This window comes from Sus scrofa, chromosome 1 (assembly GCF_054392235.1).
Source record: "Sus scrofa isolate SSC_HxYL_T2T_F1_AM1 chromosome 1, Sscrofa_HxYL_maternal_Yorkshire_Landrace_v2.0, whole genome shotgun sequence".
Lineage (NCBI taxonomy): Eukaryota > Metazoa > Chordata > Mammalia > Artiodactyla > Suidae > Sus > Sus scrofa.
The window spans coordinates 7,226,212-7,248,518 of NC_139383.1; the positions used below are offsets into that span (position 1 = coordinate 7,226,212).

Here is a 22,307-nt window from a genome sequence, read left to right on the forward strand (position 1 = left end):
CAGGCCCCCTCGCCAACCTGTGTCCTGCTGCTCCTGGATCCCAGCTCGGCTGACGACAAAGATGTCCCCAAAAGCGCCAGGACAGCTGGGAAAAGCCTTTTCTGTACAATGGACGTCAGCACATAAAAATGATGGCCCCAAAGAACCAGCCGTCATATTTCTTCCTGTCCCTTTCATGCTCCAGGTCGCACACATCCTCCAGTTAAGATTCTGAGGACAATGGAGCGCCCGTGCAGACACGGGTTGGGGCTGTGGCTGCGGTCCCCTGCTCACAGGCCTGGGGGCACTTTCTGCAGGGCCACGGCCACTTAGGGATTTGTCAGTGGAGGTGAAGGGGAAGACGGGAGCCCATCACTGGTTAAGTCACAAAGAAGCCGCACTCGACAATGACACCAATAAAACGACTCCCTGGGAATAGAACGAGTGAAATTTGTGCCAGATTTTCACACTGAAAACTCCAGTACATTGCTGAATGAGAGTACATAATGCTAAGAAAATGCAGTGACTTGGGTTCAACTGACAGCAATTGTTCGAATGACAGCAAATAGATCCAACTTGCTCAGATGTCCATTTTCTCTAAGTGAATATTTGTCATGAATGCAAACATAAAGCAGCACTGTCGGGGGAAAGAGCTCATCTTTAATCCATGCAGGTCAACTTCGGGGTTGGCAGAGCCAGAGTTATAAAAGGGGTCGAATACCCCACTCAATCCCTTTCTCATTCACTCATTAATTTCAACGCAGAATTTATGCAATGCCACGTGATTTCATCACACATGTTTACAAACCTGTCTGTGCCCTCAAGCAAGCGACACATTTAGCCCACAGGGAGGGTGGCTGGGCAGAGGAGGAAAACCAGATACCCGCAGGGTGGTGGTGAAGGCGGCGGCGGGGGGGGGGGTGATGGAAGTTGTTTCTAGATTAGGTAACTCTCAGCTGCATCTTTAGGTCAAAACTGGAACAGCCTGGGGAAGAAAGAGGAAAGGTATTTGGAGAAAAGGCCGGACAGCCCAGCTTGTCCTGGTGCCCGCGGGGGAGAGGGGCCTGCAGGGCTGTAGAGCCCCTTGGGGAAGGTCATGGTGACCTTGTGTGCAGACCACGGGGAGGACTGTCGTGAGGGAACCAGCTTTCCTACCATTTAACCGCGTGCCTGCAGCCCACAGGAAATACACTAAAATGTGTATTTGTCAGGACAGCTCACAGTAAGAGCTGTAACAAATGAACCCCCTGCCGCAAATCTCAGGGGTTTAACACAAGAAAGATTATTTCTCATTAATTTCACATTCCCATGCAGATGAGCTGGGGGGGGGAGGATGGGGGTTCCTGCCTCACAGGCTTTTGGGAAGCGATTCCTTTCCAGCTGAGGATTCTGCCATCTTTGGGGGGTTTGGGACTCTCTGCCAGCGGATGAGGGAAGGGGTGGGTTACCAGGAGGAAGGTTATTCTGGCTCCAGGTGCGTCGCTTCTCCCAACATCACCAACCAGAACTCTGTCCCCGGACCCCCCAGCTACAAGCAAGGCTGAAAATACAACCTAGCTGTGTGTCCCAGAGCAAAAGGACAGGACATTGTCAGCCTTCATGGAAATTCATGCCCAAGAGATGCTGTTCTTTTTTAATATTTAAGGTAAGTCTATTCACGATTTATTATGCTAGACCAGAGGCCGGTAAACTACAGCTCAGGGCTCAAATCTGGCCCATCACTATTCCTTCTCTCCCTCCCCCACCCCCATCCAGATCAAGAGTCTTTACATGGTAACAGAAACCAATTTTTTGAGCATCACATAGGGCCAGGCTCAATGAGAGGCAGTCTGTATGCACCAGACCAGCACCAAGGTAGGTGTCATTACGCCCATTCTAGAGCTGAGAAAACTGAGGATCAGACACATTCTGGGACTTGCCCTCAAAGCTCAAATACAGAGGAGCTGAGATTTAGGCTGAGATGTCTCTGACCCCAAAGGACAGGTAAGTTCCTTCCACTACACTGACCTGCCTTATGCCAAGAACCTTGGGGTGGGTCACAGGAACACACATCAACCAGACGGCACCTGAGAAATGGCCACAAATAAATGAGGATGAAGAGAGAGGCTGTGGGACCAGGACGCCCTTCTCTTCACATACTCCTCTTGGACTCCTCTTTGTCCTGTGACCTGAGGCCAAGGGCAGGGCACACCTGGCTTTGATTTACACCCCCCCGCCCCCCCGCGCCCCGTCAATCAGAAGACTTCCCTTCACCACATCTGTCACCACGCATCACAAAACCGCCTCAGGCAAGTCTCTCTGCCAGGCCTTGAGCCCTGGGAGAAATACCTTCCCCGTCTTTGCATTCCCAGCCTCCCCGGGTGCCTAGCCTCCAATAAATGCTAAATAAATTTCAACTGAACTGTCGCTGATAATTCAATATATCAGCTGCCAGAAAGAAGCAGGAAATGCTCTTTCATAGTCTCATTCCTCTTGGTTCTGGGATTCAGACGCATATCACTGCATGGATCTGCTTGGCCACCAGCTGCCTATACCATGCAGCAGGCACCTAGTGGGGCGGCAAGGCATGCACCAGCACTCATTTCTAATGCTTTCTCGCCATTAAAAATAACTGTTAGGAGTTTCCATTGTGGCGCAGCAGAAACCAATCCGACTAGTATCCATGAAGAGGTGGGTTCGATCCCTAGCCTCACTCAGTGGGTTAAGGATCTGGCATTGCCAAGAGCTGTGGTGTAGGTCACAGACTTGGCTTGGATCCCTCGTTGCTGTGGCTCTGGCGTAGGCTGGCGGCTGCAGCTCCAATTAGACCCCTAGCCTGGGAACCTCCATATGCTACAGGTGCGGCCCTAAAAAAAAAAGCAAAAAATAAATAAATGATTGATTAATTAATTTAGGCTCTGGTAAGCACAGTAAAATTTCAAGGGGAACCACTAAAAGAATTGAAATAAAGAATCTAAATTCCAAACAAAGGAAGGAAGAGAATAAGAAAAACAAATTTTTAGAAATCATTTTTAAAGGAAGGAAAAAGGGGGGGAGCAAAGAAAGAACAAGACAAAGAAAAAAATACAGTACAACAAGCCCAAGTAGACCAATGACCACAAAAAACAGTGACTAGACTAAGCACACTATTAAAAGCAAAATCAAGTTATGTGCATTTTATAAGAGACACATCTAAACTATTAGAACAAGGACATTTGAAATTAGAGGGTAACAGGAGTTCCCGTCGTGGCTCAGTGGAAATGAATCTGACTGGCATTCACGAGGACGTGGACTCGATCCCTGGCCTCCTTAACCCAGTGGGTTAAGGATTCGACGTTGCTGTGAGCTGTGGTGTAGGCTGCAGAAGCGGCTCGAATCCCAAGTTGCTATGGCTGTGGTGTAGGCTGGCAGCTCTAGCTCTGATTCAACCCCTAGCCTGGGAACCTCCATATGCCATGGATGCGGCCCTAAAAAAGACGAAAAAAAAAAAGGAAATTAAAGAATAACACAAGATACATCAGGCAAGTACTACCTAAAAGGAAGTTGGAGTAGCTGTATTAATATTGTACAAAACAGACCTCAAGACAACATACATCATGGATTTTAGGCAGTGATCCTACACTATCATAAGAGGTTCAATTCACTAAGTGGGTTTTTAAAACTTCCAAATTTATATGTAAATGCATCCAATAAAATTGCTTCATGTGCGTAACTTTTAAAGTCTGCTGGAAATATAGGGAGAAACTGACAAGCATGTTTCAACACTCTTCATTTTGACAGATCAAGTCGAAAGAAAGTTAATTAAAATATAGAACATTTTAAAGCACAATTGACAAGTTTCATATACCGGACATCTAAAAACCCTGTACCCAGTGGCTAAAGTCTGTACATTCTTCTCAAGCATGTAGGGAGGGTTTATAAAAACTGACCTCCTAAATGGCCAGAAAGAACATTCCAATAAAATTCAAAGAATCGGTATGATCAGACCTTCTCTGACCACTCCAAAGTTAAGTTAGAAGTCAACAGTTAAAAGCTAAAGAAACAGCATAACATTTAAAATTTTAAAACAAGTATCTAAAATAAATCATGGGTCAAAGATGAAATAGCAGTGGAAATTAAAAATACTGAGAATGGAATCAAACTTGCATTTCCAAACTTGTTGGGTGCAGTCCCAAGAAAGTGTACAGAAGGAAATCTATAGCTCTAAACACTTACACTAGAAACGAAGAGCGGCAGGAAATAACTGAGCTAAGTGTGTAACTTACACTGGAAAAAAGCATACCGAAAGGAAATCGAAAAAACTAGAACAAATAATGAGGAGAAACTCACGAAGAGAACATGAACAATGCCATAAGTGGTCCTTTGAAGAAAGAGTAAAACACATGTTCTCCTGGTGAGGCTGATTCAGCCAAAAAAAAAAAAAAAAAACGGAAGACACAAATGATATTAACAGTTAAAACAAGGAGTGCCCTGGTGGCCTAGCAGTTAAAGATTCGGCTTTGTCACTGCTGTGGCTCAAGTTACTGCTATGGCTGGGGTTCAGTGCCTGGCCCAGGAACTTCTGCTTGCTGTGGTCATGGCCAAGAAAAAAAAAAAAAAAATCCAAACGGTAAAAAAGTAAGATCTTTTTAAAATGCCCAGAGCAAATTAGAGACTCAGCCCAGACTCGAACCTGGACCTGGCTAAACCCCTGTCTCCAGTATTCACAACAGTGTGTTTCTACAGTGTACAAAGAGTCAGGGAGGACCGGAGGCGGACGGCTCTCTGTCTGAGGCTGGCTTCACGCTGTGGGATGGATGTGGGAAGCCAAGCAGCAGCCCCAGAGATGAAGCAGCCTCTGCTTTCTTCAATGGGGCAGCTGCTTCCTTCAAAGAGACTCTCCTTTTTTGTGTGGGAGAAAAGCAATCTAGAAAGGATAAACAAGGGCAATTCCATCTATGCTTAATGGTGCTCTGAAGCCTGCTTGCTAGTGCAAGAGTTTGGACTCCCCCCTCCCCGTCTATGGCACACAAGCAAGCACTTAAAAGCCCTGATGTCAATTTCAAAGGCTCGCTCTGGGGCAATGAGAGCTGGGAGCCTCTCCGCATGCCATCATGTTTTCTTCTGCTCCACGCTGGACCCGGAGATTCAGACCTTAGAAAAGTCTGCACTGAAGATGGGAAACGTAGGTGAAAAATCTTTTATCGCCCTGAGCAGGAGAAACAAGTGGGACGCAGCCCTTGGCATTAACTCCTTGGACGGTTTCACTTTGTAAAGTGAAAAAGGGCAGGGGCGGCGGGCAGCGGATGGGGTTTAAGCGCCCGGTTTGCAATGTTCACACCAAGAGGACAGCCAGCCATTCCCGCTGTAGGATAGCAGGGCCGCCCAGTCTGCAGCCAACTGTGTTCCCAACAGCACGAACTGAAACAAAACGACACTCTGGCCAGAGGACCAGGGTAGTAACTAAGTAAACAGGAAAGTTCAACAAGATTTCTTGCAGGTTCTAAAGTGTGAGTGATCTGGTGTCCTATTGCGTGGACATGGTCCAAGGGCTTAGAGCGCTGCCTGGAAGAGACGGGACCGATTTACAACCAAGACCTGGGATGGGAACCCGACTTGGCTGCATAAAAGATCTGGGACCCTGGTAGGTTCCTTTGCATCTCCTGCCTCAGGTCCCTCTTCTGTGAAGCCAGGACAATGGCCTCGCTCCTGCAAGGCAGCAAGGATGATATCTAATGCCATGTGGGATCATTCTGGAATCGGGTCTCCCATTCCATCTTCGGAGCTCTCCCAATTCACCCCCTTTCCATGATTAATACATTAGATTTCAAGTCTGTGAAAACACACTGGGTCCACGTTGTGCGCCAGAGATAGAACTACAGTGCCTTTCATCACTCGGACGAAATATGAGAGAACAAAACCCAACTGGATCACAGGCAAAACTAAAGACAGCAACACATTAGCTGTGCAGAACTTAGGGAGGGAAGGAGTTGTTCTGGACAGCTGAGCTTCCTGAACAGATGCAGGGGCTCCTTTTAAGAAGCAAAACATTAAAGGGAGTTCCCATCATGGCTCAATGGTTAAGGACCCCGACTAGTACCTGTGAGGCTGCAGGTTCGATCCCTGAGCTCACTCGGTGGGATTAGGATCCAGCATTGCCGTGAGCTGCGGTGTAGGTCACAGATGTGGCTCGGATCCTGTGTTGCTGTGGCTCTGGCGTAGGCTGGTGGCTACAGCTCTGATTTGACCCCTAGCCTGGGAACCTCCATATGTCGAGGGTGTTGCCCTAGAAAAAGACCAAAAGACCCCCCCCAAAAAAAAGAATGAAAACATTAAAAACAACAAACCAGAAGAAGCAAATAATATTGGATCCCCTCCCAAAACATCTCTTCAATATACTTCCAAAAATTGTCAGAGGTCTCGAGAGAGCATTCTCAATACCATTTTACTTTTCCTTAAAGATTTTGACCATTATTCTGAGACCCAGAGAACCGCCCTTCAGCGATGACACCGATGCATTGGTAGGACTGTAAAGGGCTTAATCCAGCCCCTAACACTAAAGATGAGAAAGCTAAGCCCAGAGAGGTTAAGAGATTCGCCCAAGCCACACAGCTAGCTGGAGATAGCGCCAGGACCAGGGCTCCTTCCACCTTCCGCAGTGCCTTTGAGACTTTCGTAAGACCAACTGCCCCTCCTTGAAATAACCCTGGGATGCATGAAACTACCCTGGAACCCCAGGACGCATCCAAGTTATCTGTCTGGGCGCTAACTCGGAGATTTTTACGTCTCCCTCCTCTGCTGTCCGTGGACCATGTTGGCTCATGGAAACCCCAGAGCAGTGTGTGTGCATTTTGCCTTTGAGACTCACTTTCTTCTTCATGTGAGGTTTACACGTTTTTCAAAAAGTAGGTGTCTGCTCTCCAAGTGTCGTTCTTCTGGTTTGCCTGGAAAGGAAGTGCTAAGCAGCCGGGCTGAATGGAAGAGAAGCAGCCACCTAATAGATACACCTCCAGGAAGTCCTAGTGACAACATCCTCTCCTGTCCAAGCCTGCACCCTGTCCATTTCAAGAGTGCCGTCCCCAACAAGACCTTCAAGTTACGTGTGTACAATGGAATATCACTCAGCCGTAAAAAGAAGGAAAGAATGCCATTTGCAACAACAGGGATGGATCTAGAGATGATGATACTGAGTGAAGTAAGGCAGAGAAAGACAAACACCATAGGATGTCGCTTATATGTAGAATCTAAAAAAAAAGATACAAATGAACTTATTTGCAGAACAGAAACAGACTCGCAGACTTTGAAAAACTTATGGTTACTAAAGGGGGCAGGTGGGAGGGGGGGACTGGGAGTTTGGGATTGGCATATGCCCACCGAGGTGTATGGAAAGATTGGCCAACAGGGACCTGCTGTATAGCACAGGGAATTCTACCCAGTATTCTGTGAGAATCCATGTAGGAAAAGAATCTGAAAATGAATGGATGTGTGTAAATGTATGACTGAACTACTTTGTTGTATAGCAGAAATGATCACACCATTGTAAATCAACTATACTTCAATAAACTTTAAAAAATAAAGTAAACACATTTTTAAAGATAAAAAAATTGGAGTTCCCGTCACGGTACATTGGAAACGAATCTGACTAGGAACCATGAGGTTGTGGGTTCGATCCCTGGCCTTGCTGAGCGGGTTAAGGATCCGGTGTTGCTGTGAGCTGGAGTGTAGGTTGCCGATGCAGCTCAGATCTAGCGTTGCTGTGGCCGGCAGCTGTAGCTCCGATTAGACCCCCAGCCTGGGAATCTCCGTATGCCACCAGTGCAGCCCTAAAAAGCAAAAATAAATAAATAAAAATTTTAAAAGACCGCCACAGTTTATAAAGGAGTCCTGATCAGTACCCTCGAGTTATGCAGAAATTCAAGTACACACACACAGCCTGTCTGAGCTGCCTTGAGGATTGATCCCTACAGCTCTTAGCACAGAACCACACTCAGTGTGCTAACACACCCACACGTGGCATCGCAGAACAGCCATAACCTCAAAGATCTACAATCCCAACAGCAGAGAGGCGCCGTCACCAGACCAAAGAACTCCGTTAATAGCGACAGAAGAGGCCACCCATTTGTCAAGTAGGTGCTGAAAAACTGATTGACAATAAATAAGAGGCAAACATTTTTCTTTCCCAAATTTGCCTGGGCACAATCATTTGTTAGAAATTACGTTGATCTCATATTGCCGAGTTCAGTAAAGGGTGCCTCCCTGCCACCCAAGTGCAACAGAGGCAGTCCCTATGCTTAGAACGCACCAAGATGCAAACTGCCACCCTAGCCCAGCGCAAAAACAGTCCTGCCGCCAAAGGTAAGGATCGCCGAACCCTGAAGGAACCTTGGGGACTGCCCCCACCCGGCCCCCAGCAGCCACCTCCGATAAGTGGGGTGTCTACCTTGCACGCCTTGCAGCCTCTTCCGCTGTGCTCCTGTCATTTATGAGCAAGAAAAAATAACATCAAATAAAACTTATTCAAAACCTCAGCTGTCCCGACTTCTCTCAGATGTTGCTCTTTGCCCCAAAGCAGTTTTACCAAAGTCATTTTCCCGGAAAAGCCTCGACCTTTGTCCTTTTACATTTCAGACATTGGGCCAGTGAAAGTTGGCGCTGCCTGCAAATGCCGGATTCTCCTCTTCTTTGGTCCCTGGAGACCACGAGCCGGCCGGGACCTGCTCAGCGTCCTCGCCCCAGACGCCGCGGCTCTCCACCCCGCCTCATTTCCAACCAGTGCAAATCTCAGCGATACTGCACATCCTCCTGGATGCTTTGATCCCCGAGGAGGTGTGTGCGAAGCATCTTAGAGCTTGGCTTCTAGGATCATTCTCGTTCACACCTGAAGCCAGCACACCTTTCCGTTAACTCGCTAGCAGAGGCAAATAAAGACGACGCGGCACCCTCAAGTGCGGGATGACCCTGGCCGGTCCCTAGAGGTGACCGACAGGTCCCGGCCTCCGCGCACTTTCCCGGCGGGCCGGCCGCACCGACTGCCCGCGTGTGCGGGGGGTGCTCCGCGCGCGGGCCCCTCCCGGCTGGCTCTCCCCGGCCGGCCGGGCGCGTCGGGCGCGGACCCCGGGCGCTTACCTCGCTGATGATGGTCGAGTGGGCCTGGGCGTAGCGCCAGCCGCCCCGGCACGGCACGAGCGGCGCCGAGCGGTTGGGGAAGGCGGCGAGCGGGTCGGCGCAGCTGAGCGCGCCCGGGCCGGCGGCGCTGGCGTTGACCGCCTCCAGGAGGTAGCGCTGGCAGCGGCCGTCGCCGCGGCGCTCGGGGGGCTCGGGGCCGAGGCGGGCGGGCGCCGTGCGGTTCCACTCCTCCTCCGGGCTCCAGCCGCAGCGCTCGGCCAGCGCGGTGGCGCTCGGCCCGCGGCACCAGTAGTGGTCGGGCTGGCTGCCCAGGAAGACCACGCCGACGAAGAGGAAGGCGAAGGTGACGCCCGTCAGGCACAGCAGCAGGAACACGCGCCGCTGGAAGCGCCCGAACTCGCCGGCCCGCTGCAGCGCCTCGTCGAAGGAGGGCATGGTGCGCGCCGCCCGCCCGCCCGCCTGCCCGCCGACTGCCCGAGCGCGTCCGGCCGCCCGCCGCCCGGGCCTCCGAGTGACCCGCGGGCCGGCCGCCGCCGCCTCCCCCGCGCCGCCTCCCCCGCGCGCCCGCCTCACGCCCCTGGGCGCCGCGCCAGCCGCCGCCGCCGCTCCTGCCCCGAGGTCCCCGCCTCCCGTCCGGGGGCTCCCGCCGCGGTCGGGGCCGCGCTCCCCCCGGCCGCCGCCGTGGGGTCGGGGTGGGCGCGCGGCCGGGCCCGGGCTGCGCGGCCTGGCGGGGAGCCGGGGACCCGGCCCGGGACTGCGAGTGACGCGCACAGCCTCCGGCCTGGCGCGGAGCTCCATTCGGTCCCTGCCAGCAGCCTGTTCCACGGGCGGTCCCGGGTCGGGCTCCAGGGAAGAACGTTCCAGGGCCACCCAAGGACTCTCAGGCCCCGGGTGCAGCCTGGGGGACCGACGACGCGCGCGCTCCGGGTCCCCGGCCTTGTGCCCCGGGAGACCCCGCCCGCGCTGGTCCCCTCTGGACGCAGAGGCCGCCGCTCGGCGCGCCCCTGGGGCTGGGCCGCCAGTTCCCAGAACAGCTGACCGACTGCAGAGCTAGGACCGCGCGGGATTAGACATTGGCGGCTTCTCAGGATGGTCCAACTTTTTCAAAAGGGCAGCTGGGCAACCCACAGAGGTTAAGCCTCTTGTTCGGAGTCCTGAAGTTCAAAGTGGGAAGGGACCTTAGGCCAATACAGGTGTCCTTCGCCAGGGCCTTCACACCTGCTCATGGCCGGAACTCTCGAGGAAAAGGCTTTTGTAGGTTGGTTTGAGTCATTGCTGTTAACTTCCTTATTCGCCTAAAAATCCGCAGAGCTATGTGGGTTCTGGCGTCCTGGCCTCTTGCTCCACGCCGGGGCTGCAGTGTCCACGTCCACGCTCCGATGCTTTCCCGGTGTCGGGGTACCAGTTCCTTCTGCTGCAGCCCCTTATGCTGTGCGGACTGGTCGGCACAGCAGACTGCGCACTGCCTCACCCCCAATCCCGCCCTGGCCCAGCCGCCCCCCTCCAAACACGTCTTGTGAGAATTTCTCCAGCTCCTCTCCCCAAATCGTCAGGCTGCCTCCATTCACACCAGCTGGTGACCTTGGGCACCTTAATCCCAGCCGGGTCTTCTCATCTGTCAACTGAGGCTGATACCCTCTAGAGTCGCTGTGAGGATTGAATGAATTACTGTATATGAAGTGCCAGCGAAGTGCCTGAGCATAGCATCCCATTTCACCCGTTAGCTCTTATTACTGGTTTTATTTCTTGCTGAGTTGATACTCAGAAGGTGGGCCTGGGGAAAAGGCCAAGCACAGGCTCGGGAAGAGGGCTCAGGACCATTGAGCAAGGAATCCTGGGATCTCAGATCCCAGCGCTTGGAGGGAGGGTCCAGGTATGGGCCTCAGGTAGGAACAAGCCCTGGACCTTAGGGGAGAGGAAGGCCAGACCACAGCCCCCTCTGAGGAAGGCCTAGGACCTCTCTCGCCCAAGTGTAGCTTTCATGAAGCTTTTTGTTATTCATCTTTTCATTTTTGTAATACTAGGTGCTATTCGCAAGCACTATACAGGTGTCCCCTGATCTTCAAAAGGTTGCTTTACACCACTTGATTTTTATGAAAGAACTAACCGAGGGACATTGAAGAGAATTTTCATTTTTGAGAGAAAAGAACAGCAAAAATAACGTTCAGCATTTGTTTTGCAGCGAGTCGTTGCAGAAGCAGTGCGCGCCTCCATCCCCGCAGCCAGAGTGACCTGCCAAGGTCAGCTTCAAGCCTCACAGCTTTGAACTGTCGCTGAACATCTGGGCTTCATCTCAGTTTATTTTCTGCATCTATTAGCAAGGTATGTCCTAAGGTGACTGCTTCACTTTTTGCCGTTTCGGTGTAGGGAAGGTTTCATAGGAAAGCTCTTCTTTCCAAGAGTGGGGGAGTATTTGGGGTGCTGTACAGTATTTGGGGTACTTTGAAATTTACACAAAACAGGGAGTTCCTGTTGTGGTGCAGTGAAAATGAATCCGACTAGTAACCATGAGGTTCTGAGTTCCATCCCTGGCCTCGCTCAGTGGGTTAAGGATACGGCGTTGCTGTGAGCTGTGGTATAGGCTGGCAGCTGTAGCTCCGATTGAACCCCTAACCTGGGAACCTCTGTATGCTGCAAGTTCAGCCCTAAAAAGAAAAAAAAAAAAAAGAGTACACAAAATGGTAATTTATCCTGTATTTTTTTCTGCCACTTCTCTTTTTCACTCCACATTATATTTTTGAGATCCATTAGCCTTGATAAATAAGGATCTAGTTCCTTTACTTTAACTACCATGTATCATTCTATTGAATGGCCAGACTGCAATTCATTTGAGAAATAGCTCATTTTTAACTTTTCACAATTGTAAATAACACTGCAGTGAACCTGTTGTGCACATTTCCTTGTGCAAGAGTGGATCTAAGGCAAACGCCTGCAGATAGGCAGGGAGGAACTGTCAAGTGTACATAGTTTGAGCTTCACTGGATGTGGCCAAGTTGCTTTCAGAGGTGGCCCCAGTTCGCCTCCCACCAGCAACATAGGAGATGATGCATCCACACTGAGCACGTGGGCTTGTTAGACTCAAAGGCATTAGCAGAAGGTCTGGGTACAACATGCAGGGTCTCTCTTCTCGTTTACAAGCCCCTGATTTAGTCGGTTTAAACACATGTTTATTCGTCATTTGGGTTCATCTTCTGCGAGTCACCCTCTCATATCCTCTGCCTGTGTTCTCTTTGTTACTTTTCCTACTGAAGTTTGAGGAAGTTGTCTGTATATTTATTCATTCCACTCCTTTGTCAGATGTCCTATCTCCTCAGTCTGTAGCTTGTCTTTTAAATGTATTTTAGTGTCTTGGTGACTACAAAAAGTTTATTTATTTATTTATTTTTTTTTTGGCCACTTGTCAATCTGAGGAGTTCCTGGGCCAGGGGTCAGATCTGAGGCACACCTGTGACCTACACTGCAGTTGTGGCAACATGGGATCCTTCAACCCACTGTGCTGGGCAGGGGATCAAACCTGTGTCCTAGTGCTCCAGGGATGCTGCAGTCCTGTTGGGCCACAGGGGGAATTTCAAAACGTTTAAATTCTTATGTTGTAAAATGCATCAATTTTTTTTTTTTTTTGGTGTTTCTTTTGTGGCTCAGTGGGTTAAGACTCCAACTAGTATCCATGAGGACTTGAGTTCGATCCTGGCCTTGCTCAGTGGGTTAAGGATCTAGCGTTGCCTAAAACTGCAGCATAGGTCACAAGTGCGTCTCTGATCCTGCATCGCTGTGGCTGTGGGGCAGGCTGGCAGCTGCAGCTCCGATTTGACCCCTAGCCTGGGAAGTTCCATATGCCATAGGTGCAGCCCTAAAAAGAAAAAAAAAGTATCAATTTTCTTTATACCTTCTGCTTTTTGCATCTTGCCAAAAAGAAAAAAAGGGGAAAAAATCCTGCATGAATGGATTTCTGGGCTCTTTGTTCTGTTTTACTGCTTTATTTGTCTATCTTCAGGCCCCTTTTTATTATTAATCATGAATAGTTGTATAATTCATAGTATTTGGTAGGACAAGTCTCACCTCTTCTTGCCTCTTACCTTATTCCTCCTTGAGAATTATCTTGGCAATTTGGGGGCTATTTTCTTCCACATAAATTTTACCCTTTATTAAGTTGCATAGAAATTTGATTGGCATTTTCATGTGAGATTATGCCTGCATTTTATTTCTCCCGTACTTTGCAGATTTTTGAGATTAAAAACCAAATCACATTCATCTATCTTAAAACACTGCTATCTCTTCTACACCTACATTGTCCAATAAGGTACCATGACCTACATGTGGCTGTTTAAATCTCAATTAATTAAAATGAAGTGAAATAAAAGACTCAGTTCCTTAGAGCCGTGTTTCAAATGCTGAAGAACCACGTGGGGCTGACAGCTACCGTATTGGACTCTGCAGACACAGAATATCTCCACTGTCACAGGAGGTTCTGCCAGACATCACTGGTCCAGACATGGGACCAATCAGTATTTGTTGAAGAGGAACAATAAGAATCAATTGGCCGGAGTTCCCATCATGGCTCAGTGGTTAGCAAATCCGACTAGTATCCATGAGGACACAGGTTCCACCCCTGGCCTCACTTGGTGGATGAAGGATCCAGTGTTGCCATGAGCGATGGTATAGGTCACAGATGCGGCTCGGATCCCATGCTGCTGTGGCTGTGGTGTAGGCTGGTGACTACAGCTCCAATTGGACCCGTAGCCTGGGAACCTCCATATGCCATGGGTGCAGCACTAAAAAAAAAGACAAAAGACCAAAAAAAAGAGAGAGAGAGAGAAGAAGAATCAGTTGGCCCACCACCAATTGATTTTGTAAAACACTCCTGACTTTAACTCTTTTTGAAAAGGTAACCGTTTGGGTTTCTTCATCTAAAATTTTATACTTGGTAGTTTTGTATCACATTGAGGCAGGAATATGCCAGATATTAGGGTTTCTCCACCGCATATTGAGTCACCAAAATACGTCCTAATGACATTTGTGCTGTTTATAAAGCACAAAAAATGATTAATTTCCTTGGGAATACCACTATCAATCTTGAAACAAAACTTTCGAAAACCATCTGCTGAGAGATGATTTAGCAAGTGAATCCAAATTTCGGCTCAGGTCTAAAGGAAAAAAAAAAAAAAAGAAACCCTAGAAATCCTATTTTCTTTTGTTAACAAATGGGTAAGAATATCTGAAACGCTCTCATTCTTACCTTCTTTGGCATACGGAACGGCTGTTTTTCACCCGAGCATGTGATTATAGTAAAACTACAGAGACCTTCATTATTACGTGGTCGAGCACTGGGCCCTACCATTGATTTACAAACATTATGTTTAATCATCAGAACTGCTGTATAACCTAGATGTTTCTACCCGCCAAAAGTCCGCAGTCAGAAAATAGAGGTCGGAGGATACGATGGTTTGAACCCAAGTCTGTCTGTTGTTGGAGTTCCCGTTGTAGCTCATTGGTAATGAACTCGACGAGTATCCATGAGGGTGCGGGTTTGATCTCTGGCCTCGCTCCGTGGATTAAGGATCTGGCGTTGCTGTGGCTGCAGCGTAGGTCGGCAGCTGTGCTCTGATGGGACCCCTAGCCTTGAAACTCCCCTATGCCATAGGTGCGGCCCTAAAAAATTAAAATAAAATAAAATAAAGTATTCCGGGTTCAGTATTGACAAGGTTGAGAAACCTCCTCAAGGTTAGGAGACTCGAGGATTTGTATTTACTCTCTGAACATAAGCAATAGCAAGTCCTTTGCCACTTTCCTTTCAATGCCTGTAGTTTTGTGCCGTTGTACCAAGTGCAAGGTGAAGCACGTTACAGCTCTCGGAGACCTTTTCATCACAAATGGTTTAGGCCAGGAATGGTCAATGGGTTCCTTTGTCCCACTCCTGTCATGTGGCGAGAACTATCCAGAGGACTGAGTTGAGGATAACTTTGAGACAGAGTGGAAAGCCGGCCACAAATGATTAGGAGTAGCAGGTGGAGGCACAGGGGCAGGAGCGTGAAGGGAAAGAGGACAGAGAGTCATCCTTCTATTGGTCAGTGCAGCCTGGGACTCGCCAAAGTGACACCATACTCCCTGTGGGTCTTGGAAACTCTTAGAACGTCTGTTACTCTGGGGATTGGTGAAAGTCTCAGTGAAGAGGCCACTGTGCCTTTAATTGTTAAAATACTGCCCAGAAGCTTCTGGATCTCATTCTGGATGAAGCTGTCTTTCAGTGAGGTGCCCTCAAGAGCCTGGGAGTGGTCCCCTGGGCAGAGCCTTCAAGAGTCAACCACTGTTTCTGAATCTCAAGGCCACTGTATACAAACCCCAGGAATGCAGCCTGCCCATGGGAGAAGGAGCCTGAGGAGATTGCAGGCAGGAATTAAAACTAGAGTCACTTCTCAATCGCTCAGACATAAAAACTGAAGAATAGCACATTCATTGAAAATTATGTTATTGACCTAGTTATTGGAATGGAGTGACGCTGACATGTTCTGTAAAAGACACAGGTTGCAAAAACTCTGCTCTCAAGGCTACTCAGCCCATGGCTGGTAAAGGAGATATGTTGGTTTATCTTCTCTTTCTTACCTATTGCAGATGATTGTGTGGCCTTACTGGGCATGAATAGTCTGCAGCTCACAACACATACAACCCCAGCCCCGAGGTGATTTAACAACTTCAGAACCGGTCTCCATCCTATTCAAAGAGACCTGTCCACCAACCACACAACAGGATGTCAGGTGATGCTAGATCGGTATACAAGTTTCCAGAGGCTTGCTCTCAATTTCTGCACTTATCTGATTGCAGACAGGGGACAATTCACAGACCAACTCTAATAATGCATTCTTCGCAATCCCATTTTTGGTAAAATAACATCCGTATTCATAGGCGTTCTTTACGGTACCGCAGGCACAAGCAGATGCTGTAACACTGTAGGCTATGAATGGTTTCCAGAGTCTCTCTGTGCATGGAAGATGGTCTGGAGAGAGGAGTTCCACGTTAGCAAAGTCGCACCAAGGGGATTGAGTTGCGTAGCTGATTTTGTGGGTTAAAGGCTTTTGCTTGGAGATTACTTTCCTTTTGGAATTAAGTTTTGTTCATATTTTGCAAATTATAGATGTTTCCTTTCCCAGCCTATATTGGAGTCAAAGAGTAGTTTCTGGTTCTGGCTGGGCCAATAAGTAATTTCTTTCTAAAATAAAAAAGTAGGATATATTCATAAAAGTAAGTAATTAGACCATTTCCTGGCTGTAAAATGCAATGAGTTCAAGCTCTCTTTTCCTTTAAATACAACGACAAAATGTGTTAGACGACAGTCATCCAGGTCAATTTTGGTGCAGTTTGTACCTACAGATTAACACGAGGTTTTTTGTTTTTTGTTTTTTGTTTTTGTTTTTGTCTTTCCTAGGGCCGATCCCACAGCATATGGAGGTTCCCAGGCTAGGGGTCGAATCGGGGCTGTAGCCGCCGGCCTACACCACAGCCACAGCAACGAGGGATCCAAGCCGTGTCTTCGACCTACACCACAGCTCACAGCAACGCCAGATCCTTAACCCACTGAGCGAGGCCAGGGATCGAACCCACAACCTCATGGTTCCTAGTCGGATTCATTAACCACTGCACCATGACGGGAACTCCTAACACTAGTTTTCTAATGCGGGTTGTGGATTGCTGGCAGACAGAATATTTGATTTTGTGAGTTTTTTCCTTTTTATGGCTGCACCTGCGACTTGGGGTTGAATCGGAGCTGCCGCTGCCTGCCTAGGCCGAGGCCACAGTAGCACTGGATCTGAGCCACATCCACGACCTATGCTGCAGCTTTCGGCACTGCTAGACCCTTAACCCACTGAGCGAGGCCAGAGATTGAACCTGCATCCTCACAGACACAATGCTGGGTTCTTAACCCACTGAGCCACAGCGGGAAGTCCAAATTTGTGAGATGTCACAGCTATGGCTTAAATAAAAACTTTTTAAAATGTGGCCGAAAGGACTGATATAGGGAGAATAAAAATACCCCCCATGACGTTGTGGTATAGCTAATGTCCTGTGGCTGCCGGACGGGAGGACATGCAGATGCTTCTGTTTTGCTTGTTTCTCTCTTCTTATTGGATTAATTGCGGTCACGATGATTTTACCATTTGTTTTGAGTAGAGCAATGGGAAGGCCATGTTTGAGACACTGCTATAAATAGTAGGAGAAGAGGCGGGGCAGCAGAGAAGGCATTTGCAGACACGAAACTGGTATGAGCAGCAAGATGGGACGAGAATAAGAAGCCTTTGTTCCGTTTTCATATGAAGAGATCTTCGACGGTGGAATCCAGCGTCCAAATTCGAATCCTAAGTTTACAGCGAGAGAAGGAGCAGGTGGAAGGTGTCCACTCTTCCTTGAAGGAGAAGAGAGCGTGCCTGATGAGTGGCACTCACTTCTGCCCGTCCAGATCTCTCCGCGGAGACCGGGTGTCCCTCCTCCACGTCCTGGGGGAAACCTGTCACCTTTCTCAGTTCCCAGGGTTTCGGGAGAGGCCCAGGGTGACAGCCGCCTCTAAGCCCCATAGCTTATTCTCCCCAAGAGGTCCCCTCAGGAACCAGAGGCTCCCCCTGACAGCTAACTGTGCTATCAGAGGCAGGCAGACCCCTCAAGCCGTCCTGTCATTTCACTCAACATCCGCTCTGTTCCCACTCACACCTGACACTCGGGGTCTCTATTGACACCCATGGAAGAAGACCTGCCATATGCCTTTGGCTCCTCAGAGCCACACGAACAGGGCACATCCTCCTTTTACAGATGCGGACCTGAGGCTTAGAAAGGTTAACATGCTTTGTCCAAAGTCACATAAGTCCAGGTGGCTTATGAAGAATTCACACCATGTCTGTGGTTCTGGAGCACCTGCAGGCAGGTGTCCTCCTGCTCCGTGGTGATGCTGCCCTTGAATTTTCTTCTGGACTTTTCCCCCTAACTTTTATAAGAGGACACGGTATTTTTCCTTTTTTCTTTAGCGTTAGGGTTTGGTTTTCATTTTTGTTTTGGTCATTCTTTTTTTTTTTCTTTTCCAGCCACACCCACTGCATAGAGACATTCCCGGACCAGGGATGGAATCAAAGCCATAGCTGCAACCTATACTGCTGGTGTGGCAATGCCAGATCTTTAACCTGCTGCACCATAGCAGGAACTGCCTGTTTGTTCTTCATAAGACCATCTTAGACTTTCTGTAACAATCTTTATAAAATACTTTTGACATGGGGGTACCACAGGGTTGCTTTTTAACTGAAAAAAAATTCATTGGTTCTATAGTCTAATTTCCTTATTTTGCAGTCAAGTAGTTAAGGACCAACGAGATCAAATGACGCATCTGCAGTGACTTTGCTCAGTTTGTAGCACCGGTAGTAGGCCTGGGACCCAGACGCAGCACGGTTATCAAGTGCTGGTTCAGATTAATGTATAAAAGTGCCATTTCATAAATTATTCTTTTGGCTCTAAGTATAGTATGGCCTAGAAACTTGAAAAACAATATTCACCTTTGGGGAGTTCCTGTTGTGGCTCAGTGGTTAACGAATCTGACTAGCATCTATGAGGACTTGGGTTCAATCTCTGGCTTTGCTCAGTGGGTTGGGGATCTGGCGTTGCTGTGAGCTGTGGGGTAGGCCTGGCAGCTGCAGCTCCAATTTGACCCCTTAGCCTGGGAACCTCCATATGCCGCACGCAGGCGAGGCTCTAAAAAAAACAAAAACAAAAACAAAAACAAACAATATTTGCCTTTAAATATCAAAATTAAAATGATTTGTACAAATATAAAACCAACTGAGGAGTCATGGTTCAGCAGAAACGAATCTGACTAATATCCATGAGGACGCAGGTTCGATCCCTGGCCTCGGTAAGTGGGTTACGGATCTGGCATTGCCGGGAGCTGTGGTGTAGGTGGCAGGCGGACGTGACTGGGATCCCGAGTTGCTGTGGCTGTGGTGGAGGCCAGTGGCTACACCTCTGATTCAACCCCTAGCCTGGGAACCTCTGTGTGCCGTGGGAGCGGCCCTAAAAACAAAACAAAACAAAAATAATAATAATAATTTAAAAAAACCTACTCAGTCTTCACTCAAATAACATTGTCAGTTACATATTTTAGGGTGAAGAATGGAAGATTTTGTTGCAAAAAAAAATAAGATTTTATTTTTCACATTGTAACACTGGAAAAATAAAATGATCTCATAATTCCAACGCAGTATACTTGTCTGGAGGGTGGGGGGAATAACTGGTTGAATCTGGGCAGGCTCCCGACCTGAGTTAAGAGAATCTTTTGTGCCGACATCAGTGTAGGGTTTGACACTATACTGTGATCATGTAGAAGCCGAGTTACTAAGGACACTGGGGTAAAGGATACGCAGTCCTGTGCTATTTTTACAACTTCTTGTGAGTCTTCAACTGCTTCCAAAAAAGAGCTATTTAAAAAATAAAAGTAATGCTCGATTGCTACGACAACTAGTCCTGAGAAGCTGGTGCCAGGAATGCCTTGGGCCACTGAGCGCTTCCTTTCAAGGACATGGCAGCCCCCACACGCCACGTCCAGCCCCACCCCCTGGCCCGGCTCCATCCTCAGTGTCACGGTTGCATAGAGACAGCGCTTGGAACCAGCGTCAGAACTCAGGGGGTTCAAGAGAGTGTTACAGGCCGGCTGGAGAAGCTGTGGGTACGTGCTCCTGTGTTCCAGAGAACCAGTTTCCACGCCTGGTCTCGGGGCCTCCTGTGCAGTAAATCGGGGATTGTCTGTATGGGGGCTGTCTCGGGTGTGACCTTGGGTTTGTAGCGCAGAGGGCAGGTGACACCGAGGCCATAAGCTATGGATCTCTTCTGCCTCAAAACAAGCATTTATGTTTAGATGGGCAAAAAAGAACTGCCTGCTGATACAGCCACCAATCACATGTCCCCACACCCAAGTCTGATAAGAAGGCTATGACGGGGGTGGGGTGCGGGGAAAGGATTTGTGTTTCTTCTGCTCTTGTGCTGCTTTCATCATTGGCGTTAATGATCTTACGGCACAAAATACTTGCTTTCTTGGCTTAACAAAGACACAAGGTAAAATTTCTTTTCAGAATTTTTGATATGCTTGCTTGAAAAATAGTTGGCAATATAATTTTATTTCTGTATATAATGTGATAAGTTAATTACAATAAAATGGCTTTTATTTGTACATTGAAAAAAAAATAACGACACAAGGAGTGCAAGGGTTTGTGTGCACCCTCCACCACACACCTAAAGACACACCTAGGGTCCGTTCGCACATGGTCACCCGGCTCTCCCGGACTTTCCCCGCCTCGGCGCACAGGTGCAACCCCTTTGAGGAGTTCCCATTGTGGCTCAGCGACTAAGAACCCGACACAGTCTCTGTGAGGATGTCGGTTCAATCCCTGGCCTTGCTCAGTGGGTTAAGGATCCAGCATTGCTGCAAGCTGCAGCGTAGTGGCCGATGCAGCTCAGATCCTGCGTTGCTGTGGCTGTGGGGCAGGCTGGCAGCTGCAGCTCCGAGTCTACCCCTAGCCCAGGAATTTCCCTGTGCCGCAGGTCCAGCCCTAAAAAGAAAAAAAAACAAAAAGAAGGAAGAAAGAAGGAATTGAAAACATCATGCACCTGGGCACAACTGGAAAAGTCACCTGCACCTCAGTGTCCATTGCAGCACTAGGCACAATGGTTAGGACATGGGGATGGGGTGAATGTCCATCGATAGATGAGTGGATGAAGAAGGGGTGGTCCGTGTGTTAACTGTTTTCAATGCTTTTTTCCATTTCCAAGTTGCTCTCCATCCCACCTCTCCTATGCCTCTTTCCCAAACACAAGTTCTTTCTTTTACCTCCCAAGCACTTCTGCCTGTGTCAAACCACCTCCCACTCAAGAACACACCACCACGTAGGAGGAACTCTTCTCCAAGTGTGTCATGCAAGTGCTGACTGTCTTCTCGACCTTCTCGTCAATGACCGGGACCACATCATGTGTTTTTCTTGTATGTGTTTCCCAGCATAACGCTGAGCATTTTTCTAGAGACTCTGCAGTATCCACGGACCCTGGGGAAACTCAGTGACTCCTCTGTTAGCTGTGTAGAATATATTTTCTGAACCTCTTTTCTCTTAATGCTTGGTCTTCATAATACCTGCCCCCATGCACGAGTAGGAAAAATGATTTAGGTCCTCTGCGGTTTCCAGAAACCATTCTTTCCTGTTCATCCAGGAGCAAGAAAGCCATGATCTCACATTATCAAAATGGGCCGAGACACCTGACGCGGTTGCTAATTATTGCTCCGCTGACGTTTTCTGATGTGCTCCTGATGTGCCTGTCATGAGCTGGTGATGCCAACACCACAAGTTTACAAAGGAAACTTGGCAGGGCCAGGGGTGACTTATGCCTTTTGCCCCTGTGAGTATTATATAGACACAATCTAAAAGTTCCCAGGTCACAGTGTGAGCAGACTTTAATTCCACGGGATGCATTTTATACCCAGAGGCCGTGATAGGCGAACGGATTTTTTTCCAAAAGTCTTTCCACTCGAATCCTTTATGACTGCGAAATCTCTGCTAGAGAACATCAGACAACGGTTTGCAGATGGGATGTCTGAAATGCTGAGTGGAATGCCCACCCTGGCGTGAAATGATTCACATACCCCAGAATCACAATTCTCAGGATGATTTTTCAGATGGCAAGTCCCTTCTTCGCAGTATTTATTCATCCACATATTTAGGAAATTTGTCTTGGAAAATAATGTGAAGCTGAGCTTTGAAATACCAGCTCCACAATAGGATTTGAGATTTGGTCATATCCTTTCAGGAAAAACAATTTCTGTGCATGCCGGTAGCAGTAACTGCTCCAGATGTTGCATGAATGAACTTCTGGGCAGTGCTTCCTATTCATGCTGCAGTTCATTAAACTATCCAAGGGGCTATTACATAAAGAAATATCATTTTCAGCTGTAAAAGTCAACTAGACAGAGAAATTTTTTTTTTTTTTTTTGGCTGCGCCCAGGGTATGCAGAAGTTCTCAGGCCAGGGATTGAACCCTCACCACAGCAGCGAATCCACCACTCCAGTGACAATACCAGATCCTTAACCTACTGCACCATAAAAAAACTCAAATGGATTTTTTTTTTTTTTAAGAAATGAAGTGTCTTTTCACTTTTCAACAAGAAGTATGGATTTTAGTCTTGGGTAGAGATACACTAAATTTCTGTCTTTGAAATCTCAAATTTAAAAACA

The 22,307-nt window shown here is 48.3% G+C and overlaps 1 protein-coding gene and 1 long non-coding RNA gene across 5 annotated transcripts in view; one reads left to right on the top strand and one right to left on the bottom strand.

The window, feature by feature from the left end:
* Positions 1-10,089, bottom strand: part of SLC22A3 (solute carrier family 22 member 3) — a 97,819-nt gene extending 87,730 nt beyond the window's left edge. For 2 of the 3 annotated variants that reach the window (XR_014843704.1, XM_003121106.5), the window contains exon 1: positions 9,064-10,089. Coding sequence is in view for 1 of the 3 variants with exons in the window: in XM_003121106.5 (XP_003121154.2) it covers positions 9,064-9,861 (798 nt within the window). In the remaining 2 variants the exon portion in view is untranslated. Of the gene's footprint in view, positions 1-8,377; positions 8,981-9,063 lie in introns of those variants that run through there. The other variant, XM_085022214.1, reaches the window with a different exon arrangement.
* On the top strand, positions 7,837-19,287 carry LOC106508794 (uncharacterized). 2 transcript variants are annotated; one of them, XR_014843814.1, is made up of 4 exons: positions 7,837-8,063; positions 8,566-8,763; positions 11,246-11,385; positions 17,227-19,287. It is a non-coding gene; the product is annotated as an uncharacterized LOC106508794 (long non-coding RNA). The 2 variants fall into 2 exon arrangements; XR_001305844.3 differs by lacking the exons at positions 7,837-8,063; positions 8,566-8,763 and adding an exon at positions 10,106-10,321.
* Positions 19,288-22,307: the final 3,020 nt, after the last annotated feature.